This window comes from Myxocyprinus asiaticus, chromosome 4 (assembly GCF_019703515.2).
Source record: "Myxocyprinus asiaticus isolate MX2 ecotype Aquarium Trade chromosome 4, UBuf_Myxa_2, whole genome shotgun sequence".
In the NCBI taxonomy this organism is placed as follows: domain Eukaryota; kingdom Metazoa; phylum Chordata; class Actinopteri; order Cypriniformes; family Catostomidae; genus Myxocyprinus; species Myxocyprinus asiaticus.
The window spans coordinates 28,198,219-28,217,547 of NC_059347.1; the positions used below are offsets into that span (position 1 = coordinate 28,198,219).

The window sequence follows — 19,329 nt, forward strand, 5'->3', positions numbered from 1 at the left end:
CCTGAGGGAAATAATATTGAAGCCAATTTTGAATTATGTCTATGACAGTATATAACATTCAGCTACAGTGCTGTTATAGCCATATGTTAAAAGTGACCCACAACAAGTAAAATAAAGAGGAGAGAAATGGAAAAAAGATAAAAGAATGATAACAGGTGCATTACATAAAAAGAAAGAAACACAAACCACAGTATTTACCTTTAGCTTGTGTAAGGTGTCTGTTTCGGTACATATAGCAGAAATTTGTTAATTAGTATCCTAATCATCTGCTTCAACATCCTTTTATGTAGTCCAGTTAAGGAAAGCACAATCCTGATTGGATCATTGCCTCCCATGTCAACTGGGTGTGAACTATAATGGAACCTATATGAACACAAAGCATATGTAACATTAGTCACTGATGCTGGATAGAAAGGGATTCCTTGAACAAATTAATTACATTTAATTTCCTTCCGACTTTATTAGCCATGTTATCAGTATTGCAGCCTAAAACAGAACACGATTTTCTGACCATAGCCAAATTTACTCATGTAGCCTATATTAAAACACTTTATTATTATTATTTTATTGAAACCTAAGTTTTTACAGAATTTAGCATTGTTAGCAACAGGAAACCTTATTCTTGAAAATAAGTTCAAGCAGGGAAATAAAAAAAAAAAAAACATATTATAGTGCAGGGCTTTTCAAATGGCAAATCTGATTAATCATTTTTATGCAGCCCTCCGATTACCTTTATAATTTAATAAATGAGGCAACTTATTACAAAACTTTAGTAAGTAAACTAAACTTAATTTTGTACACCTCCAATTGCTGTAGTTTAACCAAGAAATTGAATTTAATAATTTTGTACATATAATGCGTTCCAGGCAGTCTATTGAATTTGAATATTCTTGTTGCAATGCAATTCAATTGCTAAAGAAATTATATGTTGTCATTATTTCATCCATATGTTTGATGTTAAGAGACTATGATGAGTTTTGCATTCTTTGCCTCTAAGAACTTGACTCTGGACCATTTGCAGGAAAACTAAAAGTGACAACAAATGCAACACAACAAACTAATTTATTGTCAAAGTTCTGTGGCTGTGAACTGATATTTGCTCTCTTGCCAGAGCTTTTCAAAGCAAGGTTTAACCATTTGAATTGAAACCCCTTAGTTATTTTAATGTTAACAAGCACACAGTATTAAAGTTGTTCAGTTTTGTTTTCCGTGCTAATATGTTGGACTTGACAGTGGTAAGATCTGATAATAATACCAAAACCTTTTGGCCCACCTCGAATTTTCAATAAAGTAATCTGTCCCTTTAAAAAAAGCTGAAGAGTCCTGTTATAGTGTGACTGTTGATGGGTTATTTTGATCAAGAGTGATGGCATTGAGTAGATTGTGTAGACCTACTGTTTGCTGCAAGACAAACAGTCTTATATGTAAGATGCGGTTTGGCATGCACATTGCTCGTTTTCCATTGATGGCTGTTAATTAACATTCTCATTGTCCAACTACCATCCACTGATACATGATCACGGTGTTTCCGCAGTCTCATCTGTCATCAAAAAAATCTTGAATCACCTTCCGTCAGTTTATTTTGGCTCTTGGCCTGCTTAGTTCCTGGTCACGCCCACAGAAAGACAATAATTCTTTGAATACACCTGTCCATTCCAGCTGGATTGATGGCAGATGAATTTACAAAGTATTCCCATAATTGACATTTCTTTCGTTTACATGACTTTAGATAAGTGTATTTTAAAATTCCCCCAAACACCAAAAAAGCAGCCCAAACAAACAATATTTTTGCTCAACATGTTGCAAGCAATACCTCTCGCCATGACATCCTAGATTTCCATCAGTGATACCATGGGTTATGGTGTCTTAAGAAACACAAGTAGGTGGGCATATGTTTAGAAAACCTTAAATTAGAATTCATGTTTTTTTATGCTATATAATCTGACTTCCTTTAAGACTAGACAACTTTCCACAGTGTGAAACAAAAGCGACTTAACCCATACAAGGCAAGGCAATGGATGACTGATCCTGTGAGAAGTGCATTGATATGACTCCTAAGAATCATTGTTGTAATGATAAAAATCTGCAGCTTACAATAAGAATGATTTCTTTGAGTTATTTATACACTTTTTAAGAAAAGCAACCTACTTTTAAAACAAACCAGACAAACCTTTTTGAGGAATCTCCATTTCCTTTTACCTTTAGTGCAGTGCATAAAATCATGCAGATACGGGTCAGGAGCTTCAGTTAATGTTCACATCAACCATCAGAATGGGGAAAAAAAGTGATCTCAGTGATTTGGAGCATGGCATGATGTGCCGGATGGGCTGGTTTGAGTATTTCTGTAACTGCTGATCTCCTGGGATTTTCACACACAACAGTCTCTAGAATTTACTCAGAATGGTGCCAAAAACAAAAAGCATCCAGTGAGCGGCATTTCTGTGGACAGAAATGCTTTGTTGATGAGAGAGGTCAACAGAGAATGGCCAGACTGGTTCGAACTGACAAAGTCTACGGTAACTCAGATAACTGCTCTGTACAATTGTGGTGAAAACAATATAATCTCAGAATGCTATTCTGAGATGCGGGTTGGTGCTGTTTTGGCGGCAAGAGGCGGACCTACACAATATTAGGCAGGTGGTTTTAATGTTGTGGCTGAACGGTGTTTATATAATCTATATACTGTGTGTGTGTGTATATATATATATATATATATATATATATATATATACACAGTGCATCCGGAAAGTATTCACAGCGCTTCACTTTTTCCATATTTTGTTATGTTACAGCCTTATTCCTAAATGGATTAAATTCATTATTTTCCTCAAAATTCTACAAACAATACCCCATAATGACAACGTGAAAGAAGTTTGTTTGAAATCTTTGCAAATGTATAAAAAATTTTTTTTTTTTTTTTAAATCACATGTACATAAGTATTCACAGCCTTTGCTCAATACTTTGTTGAAGCACCTTTGGCACCAATTACAGCCTCAAGTCATTTTGAGTATGATGCTACAAGCTTGGCACACCTATTTTTGGGCAGTTTCTCCCATTCTTCTTTGCAGGACCTCTCAAGCTCCATCAGGTTGGATGGGGAGCGTCACTGCACAACCATTTTCAGATCTCTCCAGAAATGTTCATTCGGCTTCAAGTCTGGGCTCTGGTTGGGCCACTCAAGGACATTCACAGAGTTGTCCCGTAGCCACTCCTTTGTTATCTTGGCTGTGTGCTTAGGGTCGTTGTCTTGTTGGAAGATAAACCTTCACCCCAGTCTGAGGTCCAGAGCGCTCTGGAGCAGGTTTTCATCAAGGATGTCTCTGTACATTGCTGCATTCATCTTTCCCTTGATGCTGACTAGTCTCCCAGTTCCTGCCGCTGAAAAACATCCCCACAGCATGATGCTGCCACCACCATGCTTCATTCTAGGGATGGTATTGGCCAGGTGATGAGCGGTGCCTGGTTTCCTCCGGACATGACGCTTGCCATTCAGGCCAAAGAGTTCAATCTTTGTTTCATCAGACCAGAGAATTTTGTTTCTCATGGTCTGAGAGTCCTTCAGGTGCCTTTTGGCAAACTTCAGGTGGGCTGTCATGTGCCTTTTACTGAGGAGTGGCTTCCTTCTGGCCACTCTACCATACAGGCCTGATTGGTGGAGTGCTGCAGAGATGGTTGTTCTTTCTCCACAGAGAAATGCTGGAGCTCTGTCAGAGTGACCATCGGGTTCTTGGTCACCTCCCTGACTAAGGCCCTTCTCCCCCGATCGCTCAGTTTGGCCGGGCGGCCAGCTCTAGGAAGAGTCCTGGTGGTTCCATACTTCTTCCATTTATGGATGATGGAGGCCACTGTGCTCACTGGGACCTTCAATGCTGCAGACATTTTTCTGTACCCTTCCCCAGATCTGTGCCTCGTTACAATCCTGTCTCAGAGGTCTACAGACAATTCCTTGGACTTCATGGCTTGGTTTGTGCTCTGACATGCACTGTTAACTGTGGGACCTTATATAGACAGGCGTGTGCCTTTCCAAATCATGTCCAATCAACTGAATTTACCACAGGTGGACTCCAATCAAGTTGTAGAAACATCTCAAGGATAATCAGTGGAAACAGGATGCACCTCAGCTCAATTTTGAGTGTCATGGCAAAGGCTGTGAATACTTATGTACATGTGACTTTTTTCGGTTTTTATTTTTAATTAATTTGCAAAGATTTCAAACAAACTTCTTTCACGTTGTCATTATGGGGTATTGTTTGTAGAATTTTGAGGAAAATAATTAATTTAATCCATTTTGGAATAAGGCTGTAACAACAAAATGTGGAAAAAGTGAAGCGCTGTGAATACTTTCCGGATGCACTGTATATATATATATATATATATACACACACACACACACTGGTGGCCAAAAGTTTGGAATAATGTACAGATTTTGGTTTTATGGAAATAAATTGGTTCTTTCATTCACCAAAGTGGCAATCAACTGATCACAATGTATAGTCAGGACATTAATAACGTGAAAATTTACTATTACAATTTGATTTTTTTTAAAACTACTTCAAAGAGTTATCATCAAAAAAATCCTCCACATGCAGCAATGACACCTTTGCAGATCCTTGACATTCTAGCTGTCAGTTTATCCAGATACTCAGGTGACATTTCACCCCACACTTCCTGTAGCACTTGCCATAGATGTGGCTGTCTTGTCGGGCACTTCTCATGCACCTTACAGTCTAGCTGATCCCACAAATGCTCAATGGAGTTAAGATCCATAACACTCTTTTCCAATTATCTGTTGTCCAGTGTCTGTTTCTTTGCCCACTCTAACATTTCCTTTTTTTTTTCTGTTGCAAGAGTGGCTTTTTCTTTGCAATTCTTCCCATAAGGCCTGCACCCCTGAGTCTTCTCTTTACTGTTGTACATGAAACTGGTGTTGAGCGGGTAGAATTCAATGAAACTGTCAGCTGAGGACATGTGAGGCATCTATTTCTCAAACTAGAGACTCTGATGTATTTATCCTCTTGTTTAGTTGTACATCTGGTCCTTCCACATCTCTCTCTGTCCTTGTTAGAGCCAGTTGTCCTTTGTCTTTGAAGACTGTAGTGTACACCGTTGTATGAAATCTTCAGTTTTTTGGCAATTTCAAGCATTGGATAGCCTTCCTTCCTCAAAACAATGATTGACTGATGAGTTTCTTTTTTGCCATTTCTGACCTAATATTGACCTTAAGACATGCCAGTTTATTGCATACTGTGGCAGCTCAAAAACAAACACAAAGACAATGTTAAGCTTAATTTAATTAACCAAATAGCTTTCAGCTGTGTTTGATATAATGGCAAGTGATTTTCTAGTACCAAATTAGCAATTTATCATGATTACTCAAGGATAAGGTGTTGGAGTGATGGCTGCTGGAAATGGGGCCTGTCTAGATTTGATCAAATATGACTTTTTTTCAAATAGTGATGGTGCTGTTTGTTACATCAGTAATGTCCTGACTATGCTTTGTGATCAGTTGAATGCCACTTTGGTGAATTAAAGTACCAATTTCCTTCCAAAACAGCTAAATCTGTACATTATTCCAAACTTTTGGCCACCAGTGTATGTATATATAAAGTGTATATATATATAAATGGCTCACTGATATATTGACTTTGAGCACTGCATGGAATAAATGGTTACTATTGTGTCTGTGTGGGTCTAATGTGTCAGCCGCTCTGTTCACGTTTCGTATGGAATAAAGAGCTGAATATGAAAAGTATCCAACATCTTAATCTAATACCCTGTTTTGAGATAATCAGGGACTGATAATCTGACTTCCTTTAAGACTAGACAACTTTCCAAATTGTGAAACAAAAGTGACTTCACCCATATGAGGCAAGACAATGGATGATTGATCCTGTGAGAAGTGCATTGATAGGACTCTTAAGAATCGTTGTTATGATAAAAAATCTGCAGTTTACAATAAGAATGATTTCTTTGAGTTATTTATACACTTTTTAAGAATAGCAACCTACTTTTAAAACAAACCAGGCAAACCTTTTGAGGAATCTCATTTGCTTTTACCCGTTACCCAAAAGGCATTTTTGGACCATGCAAGAAGTTTAATTCATTTAATTAAGCCATTTCATGAGGATGTAGATCAGCAAATAATAAAGTGTTGATATGGTCATTGTCCTGTTTGGCCCAGTAGCCTTTTGAATTGATATTGATTTCAGATTCCACACTTCTCTTTTTCTTTTGCCACAATAATTCACAAGAAAAAAGGCTTCAGCTTATGAAAGTATTACTATGGATCAGTTATACATTATTTTCTTAGTGCTATATCAAGCAAAAGAAAGGCCAAATGAGAAATATTGTATTTTCAATAGAGGCCATATAAAGGCATTGTCTAGATGGAAACTAAAATATATAAATAAGAATGTAATTACAATGATGACGTTAAAAATTATTAGAAAATATGTTTAGAATGTTAAAATAGTTTTTGCTGGATGTGGAACTCTGTGCAAAAAAGGAACAGTATCTGATATGTATTTTGTTTCCCAATAAATAAGTAGCTAAGTCAGTAAGTAAATTGTCTCCTCGATCCTTCTCTGGCAGGTAGTTATTAATTCTTTCCATACTTACTATTCTATTTGACAAATTGCTTATCAAAACAATTCTATTCTATATTCTATTGAATATAAACAAATATAAATATATGAAAAAAAAGAGATATTTCGCAGATGAATTGCTCATATTTTCACTCTTTGTGAGTTTGTTGTGTCTTTATATCTGTAGTATTTTAATTCCTTCCCCAGAATATTCTTGAGAAATATGCTTTGACAAGCGCTGTTTCTGCTGTCCTTTAAACAAAGTGTGACGAGGAGGAGGTTGTGGCCATGAGGATGCACACCCGGTGCTGAGCTGCCTAATCAGCGGGACAGGGATAAAGGAAGGGCCGGGGATAACAGAGAATGAGACGCAAGCGGCCTGCGTGCGTGCGGTTTACCTTGACTGCATAGCCGGTTCCCGCCTCCTCCTTTCCCTTAAGCAGAGACTTTACCCGTTACACAAAGTAAGACTCAAATAGCCACAAAGCAATATTTTTAACTTATGTTCTGCATTTTTATCAGGCGTGAGCATTATTCAGCAAGCCGCACTTCAGCTCCCTGCAGTATGAATAAATTATGCAAATTACTGTGTACTGCTAATAGCTTTACTCTTTGCAGATTTTATATATGCTGCTGTTGTTGTAACTTGCAGTTATTTGTCATTTTGTGATTATCCAGAGCTCATCTTATACTTAATATGTTGTCTTTGGTTGTCACCATTATTGTGATTTGTATGTCAAATAATGAGGTCCATGCGATGTAAACTCTATGATATGTAAATAGATTGGGAATAAATGTAATTTCAGTTTCAAAATAAAAGCCAGTCAATTCATTTGACTTTACAGAGTCTTTTGAATATTCATTCTGTAATGGGGTCCACGCTGACACATTGGAGCCCAGGGCAGTCGCCTACATCGCCTGTACTTATTTGCACAGCAACGGGCAGACCCAAATTACCCAGCGGCCCACTGGGAAAATGGCCCAAATTTAAATTTGGTCTCTGTACTGTTTTGGGTTATGACAATTTTTATGATTTGTGTTGGGATTATATTAATGCAATTACCACTCAAATAATCAGACGCACTCTGCCTTGCACGTCTTATTCATTTAAAACCAGATCTAGCACTCGCGCAGTGCGTTGCAACCGTAGATCCAGCTTCGATCACTGGTATGGGCAGCTCACCCATTCGGAAAGCATTCACCAATTTTAACAGACTACAAATCAGAATATTTTTTGTGAGTTTTATCTCAAACTCTTTCTAAAACTCAAGGTCACTTCACAAAGCCAAAAATAAAAAAAATGCAACAACAACAAAAAAGCAACATAAAACAAGTCAATAACAGAAAATACAGAACTCAGTAGTTCATAGACCAGACTAAGAATGAAAGTACAGGGAAAAGATATGTTTTCAAATGTGTTTTGAAGGAGGAGAAGGAAGGTATTTCATGGAGGTTCTGAGGTAGTGAATTCCAAAGTTTAGGGGCAGCAATACTAAATGCCCTAGCACCCATTAAGGCTAATCAAAATCTGGAGATAGACAGCACGCAGATCAGTATCATTTTGCTTGAGCTGTTAGTTAAACTGTAGGTATTTGTTACAAAGAACCCAAATGCAAGACAGTCTTAACTCGCGCCTTAAGAAAAAATAAAATAAAATGCACAAACAAGAAGCAAAACCAAACCCAAAAGCCCCGACAGGGTCAAAATTGAAATAAATCTCAAGAATTCAATTTACAAATAAACTGGGAAACAAAACCACCAGGAACCATACAAGACCGACAAGAAGGGAAACAACAGAAAGAATCCAACATAGACAGAGCACACGAGGGGAATATAAAGAGGGTAAAAAAAAGAGGTAAAGGAGGAGGGTAGGTGAGGGACATTAACTAATGAGGGAAACAAGGAGATGGGGCCAGTGCAGGAGAGCACATAGGAGAGACAAAAATACAACAGAAGTTCCGAAACAACATAAAACAACAACAGTGTCAGAATTACATCATCAATGTATAAAACAAATTGTGATATTGTGGATTCTCTTTCTTTAAAGAAAGAGACAGAAAATACATTATTGTTAGTGGTGTAGACTTCTACATTGTGTTGGTATTTTCTAACAATGTTCTTGTAAAAATACCAGAGACCGCTTAAATAATCTATCTGTGCCCCCACCTAGCGATGACAGAAACGAAGGCTTCTGAATCTTCGGAAAATGATTCGTAGGCTGTGTCTCGTTTGGAAGGTTGCGTCCTCTGGAGGTCGCATTTGTCGGCCGCATACGTCTCGTTTCAGAAAAGCGAGTAGGACACTTCAAATGCAGCCTTCGAATGCGACCTTCTTTCACTGGAATTCGGAGGATGCATGAGGTGTATCCTTCGTGGACACTCACAACCCACAATTCTTTGCTTCAACGGAAATGTCTTTAAAAAATGACGCCAATTTGCCCGTAAATATGATGTTCAAACGCAAATAATGTTAATTCCCAAGTTGAAGTGCCTCAGTAGATGGGTGCAGAGTATACAATATGTATAATTATATTAATATATAATTAAAATAAAGTATTAGACTAAAAGTACACCTGTAAAATCTGTTTTCTTTTCTCTTTACATCATTATAACTCTCCTAAAATGTACCTCATACATTCCCTTCCAGAGGGACTTTGTTCCCTTCTCACTCAAAGCGCTCGCGCTTGTTAAAGAGTGGCGTGCTGTCATAGCAACCATGATGAGTTCTGTTTCCGTTTGTCCTACGAAGGCCGTCTCGTTTAAACGAGATTTGTTTAAAGGAGGACGCTGGGTATACTGCAGCCTTCAGAGGACGCGTCCTACCTAGCACGCAGCCTTCCAAACGAGACACAGCCACTGTTTCGGAGCGCTCGAAACACAGCACGCTGAGGACATCTGCTGGTCACATAGGCGTGTTAACGCAGTGGGAAGACTCGAGTCAAAAGCAGCTACAACGACACAATGCATTGAAAATGTACTGCCTTATCTGCCTAAATAATCAGGAATAAACAGATCTGAATCTTTGCAGAGTATGTAAACCTTCAAATATAAGTTGCCTTTTTTATGATTACTGTTTTAAAATTATTTTAAATACCAAACAATATTTGTTTTGTTTTTTTATTCTAAAACAATGCTTTGTTTTGAATAAATATTTTAAAAATATATATGCTTTGATTGTGCAGTAAAGATTTGAAAACTAAACGTTATGATAAGTTCAGACAGTGCAGGACTCGAACTATTAGAATCAGAATCAGAATGAATCAGAATGTGCTTTATTGCCAAGTATGCTTACACATACAAGGAATTTGTCTTGGTGACAGAAGATTCCAGTGCACAAACAATACAATAAGACAGAAATAATAAAAAAACAAAATAGAATTTAAAAAAAAAAAAGCAAACAAAAAATCTGTTATATACAGTGCAAGGGAATGTATGGCAGATGAGGTAGGGTATGTTAGATAAATATAAATAGACTAAGCTGTGTATTGCACATAATTATTACTTAATGAGGCAGTTTTAACTGTTCATGAGATGGATAGCCTGAGGGAAAAAAACTGTTCTTGTGCCTGACGGTTCTTGTGCTCAGTGCTCTGTAGCGCCGGCCAGAAGGCAACAGTTAAAAAAGGTAGTGGCTGGATGAGTGGGGTCCAGAGTGATTTTTCGAGCCCTTTTCCTCACTCTGGAAGTGTACAGTTCTTGAAGGCAGGACAGATTTTGTAGCTGAACCAAACCAGACAGTTATTGAAGTGCAGAGGACAGACTCAATGACTGCTGAGTAAAACTGTATCAGCAGCGCCTGTGGCAGGTTGAACTTCCTCAACTGGTGAAGGAAGTACAACCTCTGCTGGGCCTTTTTCACAGTGGAATCAATGTGGGTCTCCCACTTCAGGTCCTGTGAGATGGTAGTGCCCAGGAACCTGAATGACTCCACTGCTGCTCACAGTGCTGTTTAGAATGGTGAGGGGGTCAGTGTTGGGGTGTTTCTCCACTATCATCTCCACCGTTTTGAGCATGTTGAGCTCCAGGTTGTTTTGACTGCACCAGACAGCCAGCTGTTCAACCTCCCTTCTGTATACAGACTCATCGTCATCTCAGATGAGGCCAATGACAGTAGTGTCATCTGCAAACTTCATTTGTGTACAGGGAGAAGAGTAGTGGGGAGAGCACACATCCCTGTAATAAATAGAGGTTATAAGGCCAGCTCTTTCCAGTTTGGTCATAACAGTGGAAAAGGTGAGTGGACATGATTAATTTTATGTTCATGATGTCCACCTATATTTGAGCTGTTGCTTAGTTTGCATTTAATTTATAAATAAAAAATAACTGTTCCTTTGAGGATCAATTTGCGATATTTCAAAGTGCTTAAAGGGATAATTCACCCAAAAATGAAAATTCTCTCATGGTTTACTCACCCTCCTGTCATCCGAGATGTGTATGACTTTCTTTCTTCCGCAGAACACAAATTAAGATATTTAAAATAATATTTCAGCTCTGTAGGTCCTCACAATGCAAGGAAATGGGTGAGAAATTTTGAAGCTCCAAAATCCACATAAAGGGAGCATAAAAGTAATCTATATACCTCCAGTGATTAAATCCATATGTTCAGAAACAATATGATGTTTTCCATGCTAATATGTTGGACTTGACAGTGATATGTTGATTTACAGTAAAAAAAGGATAGGGATTAAACCAATGGAGATGTCTGGAGGACTTTTATGTTGCCCTTAAATGGATTTTGGAGCTTCAGAATTTTGGCACCCATTCACTTGCATTGTGATGGACCTACAGAGCTGAAATATTCTTCTAAAAATCTTAATTTGTGTTCAGCAGATGAAAGAAAGCCATACACATCTGGGATGGCATGAGGGTGAGTAAATGATGAGAGAATTTTCATTTTTGGGTAAACTAGCCCTTTAAAATGCACGTAATCGCATGAGAGACAGTTGAGTATTTTAATGTAGTTTCTAACTGGCCTGACAAAAATTAAAGGCAAAAATAGGCCTGGGCTGCATTTCCCAAAAGCATCCTAAGCTTAAGTTGATTGTAGAGACCATATTAGGTGCCAGTGGGTCTATGATCTGCAGTACTTAGGCTTACGATGCTTTTGAGAAATGCAGCTCAGGATAGTACATATTCTTATAATGTTTTACTAATGTTTAACAATTTGCCTATTCCTTTATTCTATGCAGTTCTGCCACTGTCAATGCCAGCATCCGATGCAGTCTCCTGCCCTCACTTACCACCTGCTGCTCTGCCCTCTCAACACCATAAAACATCTGTACTCCAGGTCTCCAACCATCTGTAAAATCATTGTTCCCTGTACCATTGCCTTACAAACAAATTACAAATTGCCTTACAAACTGCCCTGTCCTTATTCAGAATAAGTTGTCATGCAAATGTTGACAGTGCTTAATTTGTCAAAATAAAACAGTTTAAGATGGTCAACATTTTTAAATAGAGCATCTAAACAGAGTGCCTTCTTGTAAATAAATATGAAATAACTATTTTAATAACTGTAATTCTTCTATAAGGCATTTTTATGATTATTTAAATGACTGCTTTATCGTAGCATTTGAGCTTACTACACATTCATCTCCCACAAAACATTTATATTTTATCCAAAAACGGCAGCATGACAGAATCATCGCCTGAGTCATGCAATACAAGAGCATCCTGCTGTTTGAACCTCCCCTGTATCTGCAGTAAGTACATAATCTCGGTTCAACAAACTCTTCAGGTTCTGACTAGACTCAGTTTATGCTTTAAAATAACCATAATTATCTACAGTTCTCAAAACATGTCCAACTTCACAGCTGTGAAAGCGCTAATAGGCTACATAGCTTTTAGGGTTAGTCTGTTTAGGTTCTTCCATCAATGGATAAAGACTCAACAAAATAACTAAAATAATTCTATTTGCGATATTTGGCCATCATCCTGAAACCCATAATCATAAACAAATAGGCGAGGAAGAACATTATTTCCTTGCTATAATTCTGTGATCATATGTTCTCAAGTTTCTGTCGTTTTTAATGCTGCGTTAGTTTATGCTTAAACGGAAGTTTAGCCCACATCACCCACAAAGCGTCATGGGACTCAGGAATATTGTGGATTGGCTTGTCAGTGCTCTACACCTAAGTGCCACTGGCCTAACCATACGTTTCCACTGGCACGTTGTGAGTGAACGTTTTCAATTCATTCTTATGGAAGCCTAACCCCACGCTCACAAAGTGGATTGTGGGATTGACAGCGGTGTGGAGCAAGCTGTTCCCTAGCGTTGTGAGCGGCTTTGAGCGGATTTCTTCCACGCCAATGGAAACGCAGCATTAGATTCTTATGCTATGTCAGGATCCTGCCTTCTCTATTTAGTTTTGTTTTTACTGTTGTGGCAGGATCCTGACAGTCTCGTCTCTGTATTGTTTAATTTTCTGTTGTGCCTTATCTCTTGTTGTGTGAGTGCACTTGGCGGTGTTTGGTTTTTTATGGCATGTGCACTTGTGTCTGTCTTTTCTGATTTCCCCGCTCCCTCGTTTGCCTGGTTATCTGTCTGATTATTAGTTGTTTGTCCCCACTTGCTTCCCTCTTTAGTTCCTTACCTATTTAATCTCTATGCGTGCTCTGTCTTGTGCCAGTTTGTTGTCTTTATTCTCATAGACAGTTGGTAATGTTTGTATCTTGTTGGTTTAGTTTGTTTTGTTGATTTTGTTTTTGTTTTCTCGTTGGTTTTGTTTATCTAGTTGGTTTTGTTCTTGTTTTTTTCTGTTTGTCTCCATCGTAAGAGCTTTGTTTTCTGTTTTTTTTCTTTGTGCACCGCCAAGAGGCGGCCAAGCCTGCTGTTGTCATTTCACCCACACTCAAGAGGAGAAGGAAGAGACGATTCTCAGCCACTGACACCACCCAGCCTGGTCCCTTTCCAGTGGCCACCGCCCAGCCTGGTCCCTCGCCAGCGGTCGCCACCCAGCCTTGTCTTATCCCTGTCCTGCCACCAGCGCTCCTGTCCACGGAGGTCGGTCCCCTACCACCACCAGCGCTCCCGGCCACAGAGGCAGTTCCCCTGCTGCCGCCAGCTCTCCCAGCCGTGGAGGTCATCCCCCTGCCAGCAGATCTGCTGGTCCTGGTCACTGAGGTCAGTATGCCAGTGGATCTTACATCTCATACCTGGCTACTGCCCTCCTGTGTGTTTTGGCTGTTAATGTCTCCGTGCTCTCCCCTGTGGCTGCCATCGAGACTGACCTCTCCCCTGCTTCTGCCGCTGCCGCCCAGCCTGACCCCTGCCCAGCTGCTGGCACCCAGCCTGACCCTTGCCCAGTGGCTGCTGCCATCCTTCTCCTCAACCCTATCCTGAGGCTGCCTGACCTCATCCCATCTCTGGACCAGCCAGACCCCGCTCCCTTCCTGGAGCATCTTCCATGGCCGCTGTACCCCACCCTTCCTGGAGCCACCTCCCTGGCTGCTGGTCCCGCCCCCTTCCTGGACCCTCCTCCATGGCCGTGGACCCCATCCCCTTCCTGGACCCTCCACCAAGGCCACCGGACCCCGCCCACTTCCAGGACCCTCTCCCTCCCCCTCGGCCGCCGGACCCCATCCCCTTCCTGAAGCCTCCTTCCAGGCTGTCGGACCCCACCCCTTACTGGAGCCTCTCCCTTGGTTTCCTCCATCCCCCCCGCTGGTACCACCTGCGCCCCTGTGGTCTGACTCCTGCCATCCTGCCCCACTGGCCCTCCTTTGTCCTGCCCCACCCTGGTCTGTGCCTCCAGCTCCACCATGGTATTTGCCTCCAGCCCCGCTTTGGTTTGTCCCTCTAGCCCCACCCCCTCTGCCTGGACTTATATCGGTTCTTGTTTTGTTTTTGTTTTCTGGTTTGTTCGTCTACGATGCCTGGATGTCGTCCCTTTGAGAGGGGGTACTGTCAGGATCCTGCCTTCTCTATGTAGTTTTGTTTTTACTGTTGTGGCAGAATCTTGACAGTCTCGTCTCTGTATTCTTCAATTTTCTGTTGTGCCTTGTCTCTTGTTGTGTGAGTTTCACTTGGCGGTGTTTGTTTTTTTATGGCCATGTGCATTTGTGTCTGTGTCTTTTGTAATTACCCTGCCCCCTCTTTTGTCTGGTTATCTGACTGATTATTTGTTGATTGTCCCCACCTGCTTCCCTCATTACCCTCTTTAGTTCCTTCCCTATTTAGTCTCCCTGTGTGCTCTGTCTTGTGCCAGTTCGTCGTCTTTATTCTCATGGACGGTCGGTTATGTTTGTATCTTGTTGGTCTAGTTTGTTTTGTTTTGGTTTTCTCTCCCTTGTGAGTTTTTGTTTCTGTCTCTAGTCTAGTTGGTTTTGTTCTTGTTTTTTCTGTTTATCTCCATCGTGAGAGCTTTGTTTTCAGTTTTTTTTTGTGTCTTTTTTCAAAAAAAATCTCTTTTACTGCCAACTTGCGTCTGGGTCCTCATCTCTCAGTCTGTGTGTTAACCACTACACTATGCAGCATATCGTTATGTACAATGTCTCTCTCAAATTTCTTTCTCAAACACAACATACTTATTTTTTTCGGTGGGATCACAACTCAAGGTGTTTGACAGGAAATTTAAAATGACTGAATTCAAACCAGCAACTCTTAGCAGAACCATCTGATTTTATGAATCTAAGTTATTGCTGAATTGACTCGATCAGTTGTAGCCTGCATTTAACACTGATTCAGAGTTTCACTGTGGGATCAATGCCCCTAGCGTAAACGCAAACAAAGTTTCAAAACAGTATGACATAATAAAGTCTTGTTTGCTGAAATCACGTGACTTGGACAGTTTGATACGCGCTCTGAAGAATTGTTTCGAAACCTCATGAAGCATGTTTCGAAAGCGCCCATCATTACCCCTACCTGTGCCCCTCCTCTGTACCAACATGCAAGACCAGACCCGCGCATCGATCTAAGTCTTGCAGGCTTACATCTGCCTCCAAGTCTGACCTGTTTAAGGATATAGATGTGAACAGTGTGGATCCCAAGTCGTTCAGTGTGTTGTGTCACCCCACTGACATAGCGCTCCGGGCTACCAAAGTCACTGCCCAAGCCAGGGCCATTTCTGAGCATTGACGCCCCAATGTAACAGCAAGGCTTGTTTAATGATGTCATGAGTGCCTTCACCGAAAGGTTCCACGCAGCTCAAAAGCAGTTGCAGGCCTACAAACACGTCTTGCTGAGGTATGGGGGTTCTATAGTGCAACCAACTTGCTCATGCTCCTCCCGTCCACAGCACTGTTTGTGTCTGTACAGTTGTTGGCTCCGTGCCAAAAAATGGTCATGTTCTAATAAAGTTTTCATGCCCTGTTGCTGTTCCTCGTAGCACAAACATGATCAAACCCTGACAGTAAAAAACTGCACCATCACTATTTGAAAAAAGTCATTTTTGATCAAATCTAAATAGGCCCCATTTCCAGCAGTCATCACTCCAACACCTTATCCTTGAGTAATCATGTTAAATTGGTACTAGAAAATCACTTGCCATTATATCAAACACTGCTGAAAGCTATTTGGTTCATTAAATTAAGCATAACATTGTCTTTGTGTTTGTTTTTGAGTTGCCACTGTATAGACTGGCATGTCTTCAGGTCAGTATTAGGTCAAAAATGGCAAAAAAGAAACAGCTTTCTCTAGAAACTCGTTAGTCAATCATTGTTCTTAGGAATGAAGGCTATACAATGCATGAACTCGCCAAAAAAACTGAAGATTTCATACAAAGGTGTACACTACAGTCTTCAAAGACAAAGGACAACTGGCTCTAACAAGGACAGAAAGAGATGTGGAAGGCCCAGATGTACAACTAAACAAGAGGATAAGTACATCAGAGTCTCTAGTTTGAGAAATAGACGCCTCACATGTCCTCAGCTGACAGCTTCATTGAATTCTACCCGCTCAACACCAGTTTCATGTACAACAGTAAAGAGAAGACTCAGGGGTGCAGGCCTTATGGGAAGAATTGCAAAGAAAAAGCCACTTTTGAAACAGAAAAACAAAAAGAAAAAGATTAGAGTGGGCAAAAAAACACAGACGTTAGACAACAGATAATTGGAAAAGAGTGTTATGGATCTGAAACCCATTGAGCTTTTGTGGGATCAGCTAGACTGTAAGGTGCGTGAGAAGTGCCCGACAAGACAGCCACAACTATGGCAAGTGCTACAGGAAGTGTGGGGTGAAATGTCACATGAGTATCTGGACAAACTGACAGCTAGAATGTCAAGGATCTGCAAAGCTGTCATTGCTGCACATGGAGGATTTTTTGATGAGAACTCCTTGAAGTAGTTTAAGTTGTTCATTTTTTTTCTAATCGTAATAGTAATTTTTCACGATATTAATGTCCTGACTTATGAATGCCACTTAGGTGAATAAAGGTAGGCTACCAATTTATTTCCATAAGAGCAAAATCTGTACATTATTCCAAACTTTTGGCCGCCAATGTGTGTTTATGTATGTGTATGTGTGTGTGTGTGTGTGTGTGTGTGTGTGTGATATATATATATATATATATATATATATAACGTATGTAATGCTATTAAATTGAAAATAATTGTAAACCAATTAAAAGAGCCCTTTTATTATTTTTTTCCCCAGTGATGATTTTGCTATAGATTTACTGGCCCATTTTACCTGAACTATTTACCATAACCAATGAGGGGGACTTTTGATATTTAAAAAGCTCTTGGGCGTAAACAGCCGGTTTTTGTTACATATATTCAACATAAAATGACAGACGAGACCTGAACAAACAAACAAACAAACAGCAGTCTGGAAAATGAAAATGTGCATAGACATTAATGCTCTTCTAATGGTATACCAAAAATTGGTCCACTTTACCTGACATAACCCTGTCTGTCATTAATTGTCTCGAGCCAAGGTGTCTGTGTTCGAAATGTAACCTGTTGGACATACAGCATATGTTACACAACATTTCAGAAGGAGGAAGACGTGAACGCATGTGTTGCTTTGCTGAGTTACAACGTCTCCGCCGCCGACAGATGTCGCTGTTTCACATGGCTCACAATATCAGTTCAGTTGTGCTGGGAATTCAATCACTCGTCTTGTTGATGCGTGATTAGAGCAGTGATCGCAGAGTCAGTTTGTAATCATCCGTTTTTTTGCTGTTGCAGTTTCTTAACAGACCATAACGGGAGAACCGCCTGCTCGTTTGATTTCCACGAACGTGTTTATGACTGCAACGTGGAGAGTTTCCATACCAAACTGCTGCTTGAGAGAGAGAGAGTCTCAGGTCAATGAGAATAAACAGCGCTGTTTAGGAGAAAAGGATCCACTTGAGTCGTAAATGTTTTGCCGAAATCAGACAGCGAGGGCCACTATAGCTCGGGGCTCAGCGTTGGAGATGGAGATACGCCGCGGAAAGTTCAGACAGAGTGTTTTCATGGAAACCCCGCAGGTAAATAAATAAAAGCTCCGGTGAGTGCTGTGTCCAGAGGCTCAGCTGGACTATATTAGATGTGTTGGATGTAGCCGAATGTACAGTATAGTCTGCTTTAATCTAGTCTACATTTACTGGGTGTTTCTTTAACTTCGGGCAATTTCATGTCCCAATGACAGATTTTTTATTAAAACGAACAGATTTAAACATTTCCCCACCTCTGTTTATATGAAAGTCACGTTAAAACTTTTTGTTTATTTTTTATTTAATTTTTTTATACAATGCCTTCATTATTTATTTTTGCAAGGCTACTTTTCAGATGCTTTTTATGCATTGCTTTTAATGTTTTAGCCTTTTCGCAGTCCCAGACATTGAAAATCAATTTTTTAAATAACATAAATTGTAACATGTTTAAAACTATGACAATCTAAGCAAAGAGTGACATAAACCTAAACCATTTCAATATTTATTGTCTAAAAAAAATTATCCAAAATGTTTTAATTAGACTTTATATAGAAGTCCACAGTGCTTAAAAATGCCCAAAGAAACATCCTAGTGTATATTTTTTGGGATCTTGTCTTAAGTCATCTCACATTTTACAATTGTAAAGATAATACGGTGATATAAATAGGAACACGCTAAGCCCAGAAGATTGTGGGTATAGACTAGAGTTCCTGTTTTGCTGTAGTTTATGGTTTTATACTGGTACATTGATCCATTTTTCAAACAGAATGTATCATCGAGATACTACATATGATAACTTTGCATTAAATCCCATTCATCCTTCTAAAGGAAAAGGACTCCATCTGTATATGATTATCCCACAGAAAGTGGGCTGAGTTAAAAGAGAACTCTGCCTTTCCCCTAATTATATTTATACGTAGCCTGCTGTGGTGAGACTGAAGCATGGCTGGTTCAGAGTGTGGCTGTTAGACGCCTATAGTGGCAGCACTGCCAGAATTTACTGTTTGATGTGGGACCACATACAGTCTTCATTCTGTTGTATAGCTTGGTGTCTACAGAGACGTAACATATGCTGAAATTGTAGTTGTGCATGAGAATTTATATTGACATCCAAAAGCAATCGGTTTTCGTCGTCTTTAATTATGAAGAGTTTGGTTCTGACTCTCAAATCGGATACAGACTAGATCTTGTCTTGTGTCCTCAGTAAAAGTAACCTGGACTTGGGTCACTAAATTTGGATCATTGATTATTTATAGTCCATTCTTAGGCTGTATTCAGAACGTTTGCAGGTTCGTGCAAGTATTAGAACAGTATTGTCATTGTCAACATTATGAAGTTAAAGTTCCATTGGAATCATTGGGTTTTTGTGACAGCATCAAAATTCAGAT

At 39.7% G+C, this 19,329-nt stretch overlaps 1 protein-coding gene across 3 annotated transcripts in view; it reads left to right on the forward strand.

Annotated features, from left to right (window-relative positions):
* The first annotated feature begins 17,656 nt into the window (after nucleotides 1-17,656).
* Nucleotides 17,657-19,329, forward strand: part of LOC127434854 (rhotekin-like) — a 100,561-nt gene continuing 98,888 nt past the window's right edge. For all 3 annotated transcript variants that reach the window (XM_051687878.1, XM_051687911.1, XM_051687922.1), the window contains exon 1: nucleotides 17,657-17,995. In XM_051687878.1, coding sequence (XP_051543838.1) covers nucleotides 17,885-17,995 — 111 coding nt within the window. In that variant the 5' untranslated portion in view covers nucleotides 17,657-17,884. The remainder of the gene's footprint in view (nucleotides 17,996-19,329) is intronic.